At 35.2% G+C, this 15,017-nt stretch overlaps 2 protein-coding genes across 8 annotated transcripts; both read right to left on the bottom strand.

Moving 5' to 3' along the window:
* Positions 1-2,997: 2,997 nt before the first annotated feature.
* On the bottom strand, positions 2,998-10,240 carry LOC140973241 (meiosis-specific protein ASY3-like). 7 transcript variants are annotated; one of them, XM_073435894.1, is made up of 11 exons: positions 10,062-10,239; positions 9,605-9,676; positions 7,783-9,261; positions 7,532-7,610; positions 6,868-6,996; positions 6,678-6,741; positions 6,438-6,587; positions 6,305-6,363; positions 4,943-5,077; positions 3,943-4,034; positions 2,998-3,344 (listed from the first exon to the last, which is right to left on the bottom strand). In XM_073435894.1, exons 3-11 carry the CDS (start codon positions 9,253-9,255, stop codon positions 3,264-3,266), a joined length of 2,262 nt encoding a protein of 753 aa, XP_073291995.1. In that variant the 5' UTR covers positions 9,256-9,261; positions 9,605-9,676; positions 10,062-10,239; the 3' UTR covers positions 2,998-3,263. The 7 variants fall into 7 exon arrangements, 4 of the variants coding, with proteins under 4 accessions (XP_073291995.1, XP_073291993.1, XP_073291992.1 ...); XM_073435892.1 differs by having other exon boundaries at positions 7,532-7,670; positions 7,771-9,261; positions 9,605-9,697; positions 10,062-10,237; XM_073435891.1 differs by having other exon boundaries at positions 7,532-7,670; positions 7,771-9,261; positions 10,062-10,237.
* Positions 10,241-10,941: 701 nt separating this feature from the next.
* On the bottom strand, positions 10,942-13,013 carry LOC140973240 (pectinesterase 4-like). Its single transcript, XM_073435890.1, has 2 exons — positions 11,829-13,013; positions 10,942-11,726 (listed from the first exon to the last, which is right to left on the bottom strand). Exons 1-2 carry the CDS (start codon positions 12,823-12,825, stop codon positions 11,023-11,025), a joined length of 1,701 nt encoding a protein of 566 aa, XP_073291991.1. The 5' UTR covers positions 12,826-13,013; the 3' UTR covers positions 10,942-11,022.
* Positions 13,014-15,017: the final 2,004 nt, after the last annotated feature.

Genomic DNA, 15,017 nt, shown 5'->3' with positions numbered 1-15,017 from the left:
GTGGAAAATGTTTTTTCAAGCATTTCCGATTCTGTGACCTCATGTCCACAAAATTTTAGCTGCGAGATTATTCGATACATCGCTGAATTGTAATCACTGACTTTCTTAAAATCTTGGAATCTCAACGTATTCCATTCATCCCGGGCGGTCGGAAGTATAACTTCCCTTATATGTTCGAATCTTTCTTTTAATCCCTTCCACAAAACCATGGGATCTTTTTCAATCAGATATTCACATTTTAATCCGTCGTCGAGATGTCGACGCAAAAATATCATGGCTCTTGCCTTTTCTTGTGATGTGCATATGCCATTTTCTTTTATGGTCTCATTTAGACCTAATGACTCAAGATGCATTTCTACATCGAGAGTCCATGGCATATAATTTTTCCACGTAATATCAAGAGCAATGAATTCGAGCTTTGCCAAGTTTGACATGGTGGTACTAAAAAAAATTACGATGCATTTTTTTAGTTAATGAATATTACAATACAAAGTAATGGATAAACAACAAATACAAGCATTTGTAAAAATAAAGAAAACACACGAAGAGGATATTCTTCGATAAATACAAGACTCGTGAGTATGATAACCAAAATAANGAATATATATCATTAAAACTCAACAAATTTCTTTTCGATTGTGGTGAATATAAAGCATCATTGATCAAAAATTTTGTACCATTAGGTAACAAAAATTGTGCTTTACCACATCCTTTAATCAAGTCTACAGGACCTGATATTGTATTCACCGTTGTTTTTGTTGGTTTTAGTTCCAAGAAATATCTTTTATCTCGGAGGATAGTGTGCGTTGTACCACTATCGGGTATGCAAACTTCAGCTTTGCTCATAGCATTTTCCATATTTGAACTTCAAAAAATATGCAATGAAAAAAAATTAATGACAATACATATTTAAATATAACACATATCATAATTGTACAATAAAACATTATCATATAAATACATGAAAAATAAATTATTGTACATTTATATTCTACCACTATATTGTTCATTTTCATATAAATCATTGAGAAAATATGCAGCATCAATATTGTTCATTTCTATACCATCAACATATTGATCATTTCCAGAGAAATCATTCATAAAATCAGCAGCATCAAAATGAGTTGAATCACTCAAACGGTCACTTCGCTCAGTGAAGTTGGTCTCCTTTTCTTTCCCCTTTATCGATTCTTTATAAAGTTTGCAAAGATGCTCAGGGGCTCGACAAATACGAGACCAATGTCCTGGAGTACCGCATCTGAAACAAGAACTTTCAAATCTTTTCGAGTGATTTTCATTAACACTCATGTTTTCTTGATGCCTTTTCTGTGGATGGTTTGGGACGTTATTTTGAGATGAGTTATAGAAATAACTATNAAATGCCGTTGAACCAGTGGGTCGTGCCTGATGATTTCTCATTAACAGCTCATTATTCTTTTCCGCCACAAGAAGACAGGCGATGAGTTCAGAATATCTCGCAAATCCACGCACTCTATATTGTTGTTGTAGAGTTATATTTGATGCGTGAAACGTGGAAAATGTTTTTTCAAGCATTTCCGATTCTGTGACCTCATGTCCACAAAATTTTAGCTGCGAGATTATTCGATACATCGCTGAATTGTAATCACTGACTTTCTTAAAATCTTGGAATCTCAACGTATTCCATTCATCCCGGGCGGTCGGAAGTATAACTTCCCTTATATGTTCGAATCTTTCTTTTAATCCCTTCCACAAAATCATGGGATCTTTTCCAATCAGATATTCACATTTTAATCCGTCGTCGAGATGTCGACGCAAAAATATCATGGCTCTTGCCTTTTCTTGTGATGTGCATATGCCATTTTCTTTTATGGTCTCATTTAGACCTAATGACTCAAGATGCATTTCTACATCGAGAGTCCATGGCATATAATTTTTCCACGTAATATCAAGAGCAATGAATTCGAGCTTTGCCAAGTTTGACATGGTGGTACTAAAAAAAATTACGATGCATTTTTTTAGTTAATGAATATTACAATACAAAGTAATGGATAAACAACAAATACAAGCATTTGTAAAAATAAAGAAAACACACGAAGAGGATATTCTTCGATAAATACAAGACTCGTGAGTATGATAACCAAAATAATTAAAAATAACCTTGTGAAACCCATCTTCTTTTTTCTTCAAAAATTTGATGAAGAATAATTTTAGAGAAGAAAAGAAAGTTGGAGTGATTGAATGTGTTTGTGAGATCATATTTATAGGGCAAAAACTAGCCGTTTTATTACCGTTTATGACCGTTGGTGTACAAGAAAATAAATGTATGTATTTGTATAATTTTATGGTAATAATATGGTGTATATAATATTAGTAATGTTTTAAATAATTATGTATATCATATCACAATATCATAATAAGGTGTCATAAGATATTTTGTTTAAAAACCTAATAGACTTTTATACTTGTCGTATCCCTTACCGGGAGTGTGGGATGTCGTCTTAACATCCTCCTAAGATTTATAACAAGTTTTTTTGAAAAATTTATTTTATTATAACATTATATTATATATTAAGTATATACACAATAAATAAATAAACAGTAAAATAAATATTATTACTTTTGTTACCTTTTTCTTCTGTTTAGAGCTTGGAAAAGTATGGAGGACTTTTAGAGCTTCGTGCTGATAACGTGTTGTGAAAAAGTAAAATTTACGGTAAAAAGTAAAAATCTCAAACTCTCAAAATTATCACACTACACACTTTATAATATTTTTCTCTCAACTCAATTGTGATTTTCTTCACAAATGAGAGATCTATTTATAGAAAATCTTTACAAATAATCCAAAAATAAAATCATCATTACCTACATCATCACACACTAATTTTCAATATTTATAACTCTTATTTTCAACATTCAAATATTCAACATACACATTTTAAATATTAATTTTCAACACTTTAAATTTGTTTTCCTTTTGAAATTTTTATTCAACATAATTACTTCTATTTCCAAGAACCCAAACAATTTTTTTGTTCTCTCTGTTCTTGAGGCTCCTCAAATTGCTGAAACATTCATCCTCAAATTCCAATCACCATACAACTGGTTCTAACATAACATAGATACTTCTTAGAAATATAGTTTTAAATTGTAAAAACAATAGTCATGTTTCTAAAACTTCATTGAAGACAGGGTCTCATCCTCGGTCCTTATGAACTTCTAGCACATCTAGCTCTAATCAAATTTTTAGTATCATGCCTATATTAGTAAAATCTGTTCCTCGGCTACAAAATTTCTCCGAAAGCCCCATGTTTTACGCACTTGGCTACCACAAGTTTCAATTGAAGCATCTTCTCCCTAGCCAACTGCAAAATAAAAACCATTTCAAGTATTGTACTTCAAGTTCAAAGTTACTCGGAAGAAGAAAAAAAACGGAAGACTTGGGATGATCTAAGAACATGGGCAGCAAGTATTGAACTGTAAAATCTCTTCTACACATTCTAGGCCGAAGTGGATTGCTATAATAGGATGCACCAAAACATAGTACCAAGCTGTTCTTGAAATTTAATCAACAATACTTGGCAATTAATGAGCAACAACAATAACACAGCACAGTCCAGATAGACAATTTTCTCCTTTTCCTCTGTGGAGTGGCAATCAGAGGTTAAACGTGGAGGAGGTTCCCAAAATTCTAGCTTGATATTTGGCAGATACAAATGAAGAGGAGGTTCCTGTAATTCTAGCTTTATTTTGGCAGCTAAAAATGAACAGATAATCAAAACCACTACTCTACTGTATCTGAAATTCAATCCAAACACAACCAAATGAACTCATTCCCATGACTTGTAATAAGCCATATCATTTGAGATGCGAAGTTTAACAATGTCCAATGTAATATTCTGAATCAAAAAACATAAACTTTTGTAAACCTTGTTAGAAAGAGTTAAATAAAAATAAACTCACTTCATGAGCTGCCAAGATTTTTCTTTCAGCGTCATCAAGCTGACCATTAATTGCTTGCTCAGCTAGGTTGAGAAACTTCTCGTTTGATGCTTCTACAGATTACCAAAAATATATTAATGATAATCATTATATAAGCATTTATTCCAAACTAATTGTGGTCAGCCACCACAAAAGAATCACTTTACAAATTTTGTAAGCGAAGAAGCTGTTAAATGAAAAAAACAATCTCTCATTGATTGTTGCATAGAACTGAAGCTGTAGCTATAGAAGCATCTCAAATTATGTACTAAACCAAATTAGTTAGGTCCAATCACTTTTCTTTATCTCTTACTTGTCCCTATGGTAATGCTCAAACAGAAAACGCAGCCAATACAAAACTATTTCTACATCTTAGGCTCTTTGATATGTTCCTCCAGTGAACGCACTGGGAGACCGGAGATTCGATAATCAAATTGAAAATTTAAGAGCATATGATCAAGGTCACATAGTTTTGCATTTTCTGTTTGAGCATTACCATAGGGACAAGTAAGAGATAAAGACAAGTGATTGGACCTAGATTCGATAATCAAATTGACAATTTAAGAGCATATGATCAAGGTCACATAGATCAACCATAAACTTAGACAGATCAAAGTTTATGCCAATGTTAAAAATTTGCATCAAGCAGTTCAAGAAGCAAAATGTTGTGAGTTCACATTATAATAAATGAATCTAACATGCTTCAAATTTGCGTTGTTATTAAATCGTGCACTTCATTGTATAAGAAATTATTGATTTAATTGGAACCATAGGAAGATCAAGATAAAATCACCGGACCATTTGTTTCTATTAGGTGCTGTTAATCTTAAGGTAATTCAAATTTTAACATAGGAAAGACAACAGCTGCGGAGCAAAGAATAAAAAAAATGCACCAGCCAAGCATCGAACTACAAAATTTAAGGTGCCTCATATACATGACTAATAATTATTCAAAATGATTGTTGAAATTTAGAATTCATACTGTGTCTTTTCATATTTCCTTCAAGTTCAGTCCCAAACTCTTCCAGATCTTCAACTAAGTGTCCATAGCCTTGAAGGTGGTGATCAACCTCTGATTCAAATCTTTTGTGTATGGCAATCAACTGTTCATGTTGCTCTGCATCACATATGAAACTCAATTCAGCTTCAAAACTAGAAAAATATAAAAAATTACCCATCTATTTCTAAATTTATCAATGACCTATAGTCATTCAGTTGCCACATAGATGCTGCATGAACCAATATTTCATTAAATATGCTAACAGCCTCAAACTGCATTTAAGATTTCTTGAGCAATTTAGTTAAACTGCAGACTGAAAAGCATTTTAAATTTTCAAAAAAATACTAGCCAGGAGAAAGTGATTTCTAGGAGTGAGCAGTAAGGTTAAGAGGCTTCATTAACTATGAGGAAATCCATTATAGTTTATTGAGTAAATAACGTTCCTCTAAAACTTGATTTGACAGGGATCTGCACAATTGCATGTTAACAAACTTTTACATCACACAGAAATCAATTGTAATATTTTGATACTTGCAAATAAATTTCATTGTTTTCTGCAAAACACAGATGAAAACACACACCTAGGCCATGCAAAGCTGATAGAATCTCTTCGAAATTCTGTAGGTGAAATCAGGGAATGTAAAATCTACAGTGTTAGCTAACAATTCTGTTATGTTTATGAATTTATATTTTATATTATAGATATTAAGTCTGTAATATGTTTTGATTGTGATTTAATTCAAAAAATTCTATCGTATTGATTCACTAGATATTATCTCAATTACACAAATGTGTAGATTATATTATGAAGTAAACATGATTAGTAGTAGTTACTGTCACTTGGATATCTGTCTCATAGATGTAGGCAGGCGAATCACGCAAATCTTGTATTAAGTCACTCTCTCTTCATTATCCTAATACTATTTGAAAATAAACATGTTCACATAAAACTTTCTTCTGAAAAAAGGGAATGCATTTCGTTTATTTATCAGTAAATTTTATTGAAACACAAATGCTAAGAATCTCATTCTCCCATTTTTTTAGAGACAAAGCTCTTCCATCAAATAATAAAAAAGAAGAAAATTAAGGGTAGAAAAAGAAAATTCTATGGATGATGGGAGTAACTTGTGACCAAGCTTGTGAACTCGGATAGAAGAGCTAGAATGTACGCATAGGCAACAGAAATGACTTTACATAGAAGTGCTTCGAGGATTGCGTCTGGATTTCCCTGTTCATTGCTGAGTATGCCTTACGCTAAGCTCATAAGTATGTTAGAAATTGTATGGTTTGGTCCGACAAGATTAGAACAATAAGTTATCAAGCTGAGATTCTAGAAACACATACCTTGATATCTAGCATCTAGACGTCTCCTTTTTAATTTACTATGGTTAATCAGCTTTTCCCTGAAATTTACAAGATTAAAGCTCAGGAAGTTAATTCTTGGAATAAGAAAATCAGTCATTTTCAACAAACTTACACATCTTTTTTCATCTGAGATTCAGCATGCTCTAACTGCAAATATATTCCATCAGCAGCCTCCATCAAAATTTCAGCAGATCTTTTGTCAATCATTGACTTCATTTTGGTTTGGACACGATCTAAAGCCATAGTAAGTAGAGCCACGGCACTGAATTTTAATCAACCAATTATAAATATAAGATGTTGGCAGCATTTCCCATACTTTTTTTCAATCTAATTCAACAAATACTACTTATACCTGGCAAATCCGTCCTCGTGATCGTTTTCCATGCACATTTGGTGCTTTCCACTTTCTTCTTTTCCTGTTTCATTATGCAGAGGCAAAAAGACTATTATGCATTTGATAAGCAAAAAAGAAATTTTCAAGAAATAAATAAGCAAACTATGATAGGAAGATGGAGAAGGCAATTTGATTAGCATGGGTAGACCTTTTAATGATTCTGAAATAGGGCTACATTCAGTCACGCCAACACCTTTCTTGTTGCCCAGCCTTCTGCTTCGTAAATAATGTTTAGTAATACCAATCTCAGAAGATAATGGCTCTAATTTCCTGCAACCTGCACATCCACAGCATAATGCAGCTTGACTTACTTAACAGAAGATTGAATGATTCTGTAGCAGCTATCACCAAGTCAAATGACCTAAATAATAAGCACTGCTGCAAATGAGAAGACATGCTTGTTGAAACTGCAAAGAGCAGAAACCTGTGAACTAAAGGAATACTCATTTGTGTGTGTCGGATGCTGCTGCTCTCAGAGTATTCATAAATTTAGTACCACGACCATGTTAACCACAATTTAGGATGGTAACAAAAGGTCTATCATTTAGCACTTAGCAGAGAGTAATAAAATTCTTTATGCAAATCCACAACTCTTCAACAAAATTCCCAACACTAAAAATACTTAAATCAAAATTAATCAAGGAGAATAATGTGAAAATTGTTGAACTGTTATGTTAGGCCACATTATATATGTGTGTGTGTGTGTGTGTGTATTGCGAGCATAATCACTTATTTTATTTTGGACCATAGAGGGTAAATCAACTGATTGAAACATCAGGAAGAAGCAAACATTTATGTTAGAAGTCTGTAACCTTTAATATGAAAATCATCTTCGGAGTTCTCAGAATCTGTAGCAGCGTTAGATGATCCAGATATACTGTGCTCTCCATCCTGTTCCATCACAAAGGTTGGTTTCAGAGGAGGATAGTCATTCAACTCTCCACAGCCGTTCTTTATTCACTAAGGAAGAGCAAAAGGTATGCACAATTTGGTACTGAATAAAAAGATGATTGCCACTTAGTTATTATTATGACCAAAGCATCAAGGATACAGATAATTCCACCTGCCCATTTGATTTGCTTCCAGTTGACTTAGAATTCAGTAAGATCTTGGCAATTCTTTTCGCATCAACGTTTTTCTCTGCATTACTTAGATCATGATCTTTTTCCTGAAGACCTAATGGTGAACATCCAGGAGAAACAGGCGAGTTTATCTCAAAGGTATGACTCTGAGGTTTGTGTGTGTGGTGTTTCTTGTTTTTCAACAAAGAATTCGTTACGTCTTCTTGTTGAATCTTAGATTTTGGTGTAACTCTCAGCGGTCCAACAGCACTTGGCTGTTCAGTCATCACATTGTTTGGAGATTCAAAGGAGTTCCTTATCTTGGTACCACTTTCTATCTCCCTAAGTATATCCCTCCTCCTGTCATTGGAATTGTGACCATTTTCAGCTTTATTACCCTGCAACATAGATGTATGAAGAGATAGTATTGACTTGCTCTTGTTGCTTGATTGACGTCTCTCCTCTGGATTTTCAAAATTCTCTTCCTCACCCTTGTTTCTTAGAGAATTACAAGGCAAAAAACCAGTATAGACAGTTTCACATGGTCTTCTAAACGAATCTCCTCTAACTGATACTGTACTCTCTTTCTGGCATTGTTTTTTATGGCTAGTAATTTTAGTAGCTTCAATTTTGCTATGCTGCTTTCTAGTGGAAGCTTTCTTTCTGGTCAAAGAATGAGTCGATGGTTTTCTGATAATATGATCAGGCCTTTCAGAATCACTTTCAATTGTGTCCGAATGTGGATTTGTCTTTTCATTAGGATTCTCTTTTCCATCTTCCTCAAGTTCTGGATTGAAATCTTTAGCACCAATTTTGATATGTTGGACACTGGGACTAGGCTTGTCCGGTGAAGAAACATTTCCTATAATCTCCCAGAGCTTCATTCTCAAAGTTTCACTGCCCTTGGGTTCTGTTTTCCTGTTCTTATCTTCCGCAAGATCTTTTTCAGGCAGAAATCCTGATATTGATGAAAGATTCTCTACATTCTCCGAATTGCTTACCTTACCGGCCTCCAAAGCAGAAGAAGCTTTACCAAAACTATTCGGTCTGTCTTTGTATGGTCCTAAGCCAAATCTCTTGTTGCCAAGAAGTTGCACAGGATGATCTACAGATGCTTTCTTTGGTCGCTTTGATCTGGAAAGTGTTTTCGTGGCAACTGGGAAATTCTGAGTCAGTTTAGCATCTTGAACTGCCACAGAAGAGGATAACTTTGTGTTGAATGATTTAGTAGAAACCCATGGGGATGCACCATTCTGTAAATCTTTCACAAATTTTTCTGTGGAAGGAGTATGCTGTGCCCGATCTTCAACTAAATTCTCTTTGCCAGAAGTTGCAGTTTCTGGTATTTGCTTCACTGCTTGGGTTACGCCTTTTGCTTTCATGTCATTGGGAGAATCAACCAGAACTCCGACTGAGATCTTCCTGGATTGACTGCAGCAATGGTAATTGCTGCCAAAACTACGGCACTCGCTCATTTAGTCCTACAATAGTTAGATACTTTGAAAGTTAATCAGGTATACCATTTTCCTGAACTCTATAAATCACATAAACTGGTGAAAAGGCTGAAGAACATGCGTATTTCAAGTTTGTAAAACATAATATTCTGGCAAAAACGACCAATTATAACTATAACTGAATTCAACATTCTTAAGAGGTAAACATAAAGCACTTTCCTCTGAGAGAACAAAATAGAGTTGCCCATTTACGTCAGCCTACTCAAGGTTCTACCAGTCTACAACTTATACACCACCAGCTTGGAAATATGAATGATGAGGGACAAGAAAATGTTAGCGTGTTGGATAAACAGGATGAGCTAATACATACCTCTTGCAAATTAGGCAGTCTGTCGCTTTCCTTTTTGACACTTCGTGAAATTAGCGGGATCCGACGTAAAATCTAGCAAAATCTGTGAATCAGCTGACAAATATTTCATAGTATAAATGGGAATAACATAAATAAGATCCTAAATACGATATATTTAAGAAGCTGAAAACCTAAGAAAAGATAAACTCGGTGCCTCTTACATAGAAACATTACAGCTAAAAAAACGTGAATCCGATGCATGTTCAAACCGAAGCGCGTGTTTTCCACAAAGTTGATTTCGACAGAGAAACACAAAAACCGATCGCCGAAACATTAAAGCAAGAGGGCTTTGAAAATTTCATCCGGATCCACGATTCTCTCCCAGTACTCAGATTTCAGGATGGGAATATGAAAATATGATAAACGACGATTATCATCCATCAGAGATGATGAGACGTCGATAGATTTGCAAACTTACAATGAGGAGGTGAGAATACGCCGCATAAATCTGCTTCACATTCCACTATTCTGATGCAGGATTCGGGGGAGTACCCCTCCGAAGCTCGTTCAAATATCGCGTCTGGATCTGAATTTGGGGGGTTTTGAGCGGGAATGGAAGAAGCTGAATTCGTGATGCTGTTATATTTATATGACCGAATCTCGTGGGAGGCGCATCTATCCGTTTTTGTTTTGTACAACCATATGTCATTTTTGGAAGAAAAAAAAATGGGGTGTTTATCGATATTTTTTTTATTTTATAACGTAATATCGTCGATATCTTACTTAAAATAAAATATACGAGGTTCGTCGATATTTTTTATTTTGTAATATGATGATTGACAAATCCGAGAAAAGAACTCCCAACATAGTATTGACTCTCTCACGAAAAATTCTTTTATTAAAAAATAAATATCAAGATAAAGTCAAGATTTTAAATTTGGGTAGTTTTTAATTATGATTTTTAAGTTAGTTAACTGATAAGATATGTTGTTTTATTAACATTATAGATTATAATTCATAATAACTAACAACACACAAATCTAGAAATAATTTAATATAATTTTATAAAACCATAGAATAATAAAATAAATTACTGGTTTTGGAAGTTTTTGTATGTATGAGAAGGAAGAGATGAGAAAAATTGCACAAAAAGTTCGAATTCCATAATGAAATTCTTCTGGAGGGTATCATTAATTCTCATCAATAACAAGAACGTCTTTCGAGCTCGATATCAAAAATCATGCACATTGAACTAATTGTTCTTTTTACCACTACAAGATTGGATATATATATTTATGAAATTATCAAAATAATTATATATATTGTTACATCATGGAATTTTGTGTGTGAGAGAGAGAGAGAGACGATTTTATAAGTACAATACAAAGCTAGCTCAAGTAATCAATGTTTCATAGATTCAATTTGACGTTGTTGGATCATTACAGGCCGAGTTGGTGAGGGATATGAGCCTGTTTTAGCCACTGCGCACCCTGAAGAAACGCGGCCACGGTGTACCTGGCAGCCTCCTGCGGGCTCAGGACCTTGAAATGCTTGAACAAATGGCTCCTTCTGGCGGTGTTAGAGCCAGGGCCTCGGTTCGCGAACTCATAGTACTGGCAAGTGTTGTGAAAGAAGTAATTGGGGTCGGTTGTGCTCCAAGGCATCCATCCTTCGGGGCGGATCAGGTCTCCCAGTTCACTCTGCATCACCACGGTCAAAGCTTGTGCCTTCCATGGACGGCCTAAGTATGTGGAGATTTGGAACCTGATGGGGAATAGTTCCTTCTCTGGAACAATCCTGCAGTTTTGGAGGACCAACCCGTTGCTACCTCTGGAAACCTCTTTCCCATCGGCGGTGACGGTGTTGAATTGATTGGCATTTGGTTTCCTCACAACGATCAAGCTGTTTTGGATCACAGCATCTCCCATTCCGAAGATGAAGTCGATCGTGCCAGAGATGACGCAGTCGCGGTAGAATTGACGGGAAGTGTGATAGTACAGGGTATCTTGATATCCTTCGATGTGGCAGTCGAATATGGCTGACATGTCACCGTTTATACGAAGAGCCACGGCCTGGTGCCCATCGGGACCAGCGGTGTTTCGGAACGTCATTCTTCGGGCAATGAATCCAGGTGCGTTGTTAGCTGAATATATAGAGAGAAGAGAACATTAGTAATTGTCAATAAATAACAAACAGGGAGTGCATTGATGCTCTCTGATGGAAATTGCATGTGCTTTAAACTTACAGAACGTGGCAGTGTTCATTGTGCCTATCTTCATGATTCCGAAGTTTCTTTTCCCAGTGACAATGGTCTTTCCGGGGCCATCTCCATAGATGAAGATGTTGGGCTTGCTCTTGTCAATAACAATGAATTCGTCATAGATACCAGCCTTCACGTAGATGATGAATCTGCCCTTAGAGTTCTTGGGGTATGCATTCATGGCACTAGCAATGGTCCTGAATTGTCCGCTGCCGTCTTTGGCAACAACTACGTTTGGCCTGATATGGCCGCCCCGTTGTGCTCTCAACAACCTACGGTCTGCCGTGCCAAACCAGCTTGGGTAACTGTTCAATCCCATCAATCGACGAGCATTGGGCTTGAGATTGATCGGAACATTGAAGGACTTCAAAACTTCGGAGAGCTCAGCAACTATGTTGATGGCATTGTCGGTGAGCTGAGTGGCGTTGATCATGCCATTCTCGATGGCTGATTTGTACTCGGGCTTCTCAATTTGGTCCTTGCATGTGGACTGGAGGGCGTAGACGGAGGTCATCCAGCTCCTTAGCTCGTCCGCACGATCCTGGAGGGTGTGCATGTCATTATCCCCCACCATGGAATAAGATGCCTGTAGAGTGTCGATGGCCTGATCTAGCAACTCCTTGCAATCCTCGACGGCCATGTGGTTGTACGGGTCAGTTTCATTGTTCACAACGGTTTTGCTAGTGACGTCGAAGGATTTCTTGACTTCATCCAGAGTGGCCTGGATGGCTGCCATGATGTAGTCCTTCGGGGTGGCGGTCTCATTCCTGGCGACGGGCTCCAGGGTGCGGGTGCAAGCATCCTTGTAACTCGTGGGAGCGCAGATGGATTCTACGGCCTTCATGGAGGCAGACGGCGCCTTTTCAATTTCATTGTTGGCTGAGTTCTGGCTGCTTCGCACCACCGCCACGACGCCGATGACCGCCCCCACAACTAGGATCAGGGATACCACTGAAATCCCTACTTTCTTCCCAGCCCCCATCTTTTTTCCTTATTATCGATTCTATATCTATCTATCAATTTTTTCTTTTTCTCTTCGAATAACTATGTTTTTACGAAACTAACGAGCAAGCAAAATGTAGCTTGCCCGATATATATAATATATATAACCTGTATATATATCTTTTTATCGATGTCTTATTCTTCAGAAGTCGAATTAATGAAAAGATAGATGACATATTCTCGACAAAGTTTGGGGTTTTTATAGAACGACGGAGAGTGGATAATTAGAGTGTGTGCAAATGTGTGAGTATTAACGTACGGTCTCAAAACAGGTCAAAATGGTTGTTAGAATTGATGGAATTAATTGGGACATCGTCTATAATCCAAGGTAACGCACATTTTTTGCTCCAACACACGGACTTAGAATTCTCACTGGTTTTCATTTATTCATTTCAAACCTCAGATTTCCAAATTCCACGCATGCAACATGTAGAGATTTGGTTTTGTTTTATGCATCTATGGTAGACAATACTGCCTGATTTCATATATATTATACATCATTTATCATCTCATTATTCGAGCTAAACGATATATATTTGTGTGTGTTTTCTACAGAATAACAGCAATCACTTTTAATTTGTTTATTACTCTTTATATTATGGAAGCTCTTGTAATGTATATATGCATGCATGGTTCATGAAAACTTACCTAAATAGTGGCACATAACATTTAATGAAGAATTTAATTTTTTTTTTTCCTATTTATTCTTAAACTAAAAATGAGAGACGGTAGTGCATGTTTGCTTCGTCTTGCTTGTGCACCTGGTATAATTATATTTACATTGAGAATAACTATGCGTTTGTTTTCTAGCAATGATTTGAAATTTAATTATTAATAAATAAATGTTTGTTCAATATGATATAGGGATCAAATGGCTCGGGATCGGATTTAATTTGAAGAAAATATATATTTTTTAAAAAAAGATTATACCTTTTGTATATGTTTGAAATCATTCATTGATTTGTTGTCATCAATAAAGAGCAGAACATCAATAGAATATCCGAGTATTTTGATCGAAAAATCACCAACTCCAAAACTGAATCTTTATTTTCTTCTCTGTTTCGCTATTATGACTAAACGGATTGGCAAGGGATGAGTGATAAGAAATCACTCGGCCAGTTACGTTTTTTTTAATGAAACATACAATTGTTATCCTTAAGTGACATTGACAAACTCTTGAGCTAATCTTATAGTTTGAAAATCACGTTAGTCATATAAACTAAACTAGACAAACATATGAAATAAGATCGTCTGAGAAATCGTTGATAAGAAGAATCGAACTTCTGCCCACTGGTTAAACACTTATTGACGTCATGATCGCTTTTTCTGGTATGAATAGTTATTAGTTGAAAAAGAGTGCATCAATTTTTTTAGAAGAAATTATTTTTGCAATTTTGAACTTCAATTATTTATATTTTATTGGTGTACAAGCATTGATCTGGATATAATATTATTATACAAATTTCTAATTTGACTGGTTAGTGAATAATAAAAACAACTTATTTATTCATTATTAATTTTCTAACTTCCGAAAATCATAATATATAATTCTTGTAGTATGGATAGGAATTTCATTTCTCGAAATCTATGTTTGAATAAAAAAAATTATGGATGTCTATATTTGAATATTGTTGTGAAAAAGTAAAAATTTACGGTAAAAAGTAAAAATCTCAAACTCTCAAAAATTATCACACTACACACTTTATAATATTTTTCTCTCAACTCAATTGTGATTTTCTTCACAAATGAGAGATCTATTTATAGAAAATTTTTACAAATAATCCAAAAATAAATTACATCATTACCTTCATCATCACACACAAATTTCAATATTCAACGCCTAATTTTACCTAATTTTCAACATTCAAATATTCAACATTCAAATATTCAATACACACATTTTAAATATTATTTTTCAACACTCCCCCTTGTGATGATGATCATAATGATTGTCTTCATTACGTGTTTTTATACTGCCTCGTTAAAAAACTTACTAGGAAAAACCCATTGGGATAAAAACCATAGTAAGGGAAAAAGAGTGCAGTCACGTAAACTCCCCCTCATGTTGACACGAACAATTCTTCACAAATTTCGTAGATTGCGCATCCCAATATTATATATGTGCTTTCTGAATATTGTCGTAGGAAGTGCCTTTGTGAAGAGATCTGATGA

The sequence above is a fragment of the Primulina huaijiensis genome, chromosome 3 (genome assembly GCF_012295235.1).
Source record: "Primulina huaijiensis isolate GDHJ02 chromosome 3, ASM1229523v2, whole genome shotgun sequence".
NCBI classification, from domain to species: domain Eukaryota; kingdom Viridiplantae; phylum Streptophyta; class Magnoliopsida; order Lamiales; family Gesneriaceae; genus Primulina; species Primulina huaijiensis.
The sequence above is the reverse complement of the archived record's forward strand: the minus strand, read 5'-3'. Positions and strand labels throughout refer to the sequence as shown.

Bases quoted from the DNA above. Each gene is read 5' to 3' on its own strand.
- LOC140973241 (XM_073435892.1), bottom strand. From the start codon at position 9,255: ATGAGCGAGTGCCGTAGTTTTGGCAGCAATTACCATTGCTGCAGTCAA. The intron at 6,997-7,531 runs GTTACAGACTTC...GTGGATGTGCAG, and splicing joins AGATGATTTTCATATTAAAG to GTTGCAGGAAATTAGAGCCA. The intron at 6,364-6,437 runs GTAAGTTTGTTG...TGTAAATTTCAG, and splicing joins TCTCAGATGAAAAAAGATGT to GGAAAAGCTGATTAACCATA.
- LOC140973240 (XM_073435890.1), bottom strand. From the start codon at position 12,825: ATGGGGGCTGGGAAGAAAGTAGGGATTTCAGTGGTATCCCTGATCCTA. The intron at 11,727-11,828 runs GTAAGTTTAAAG...CTATATATTCAG, and splicing joins AATGAACACTGCCACGTTCT to CTAACAACGCACCTGGATTC.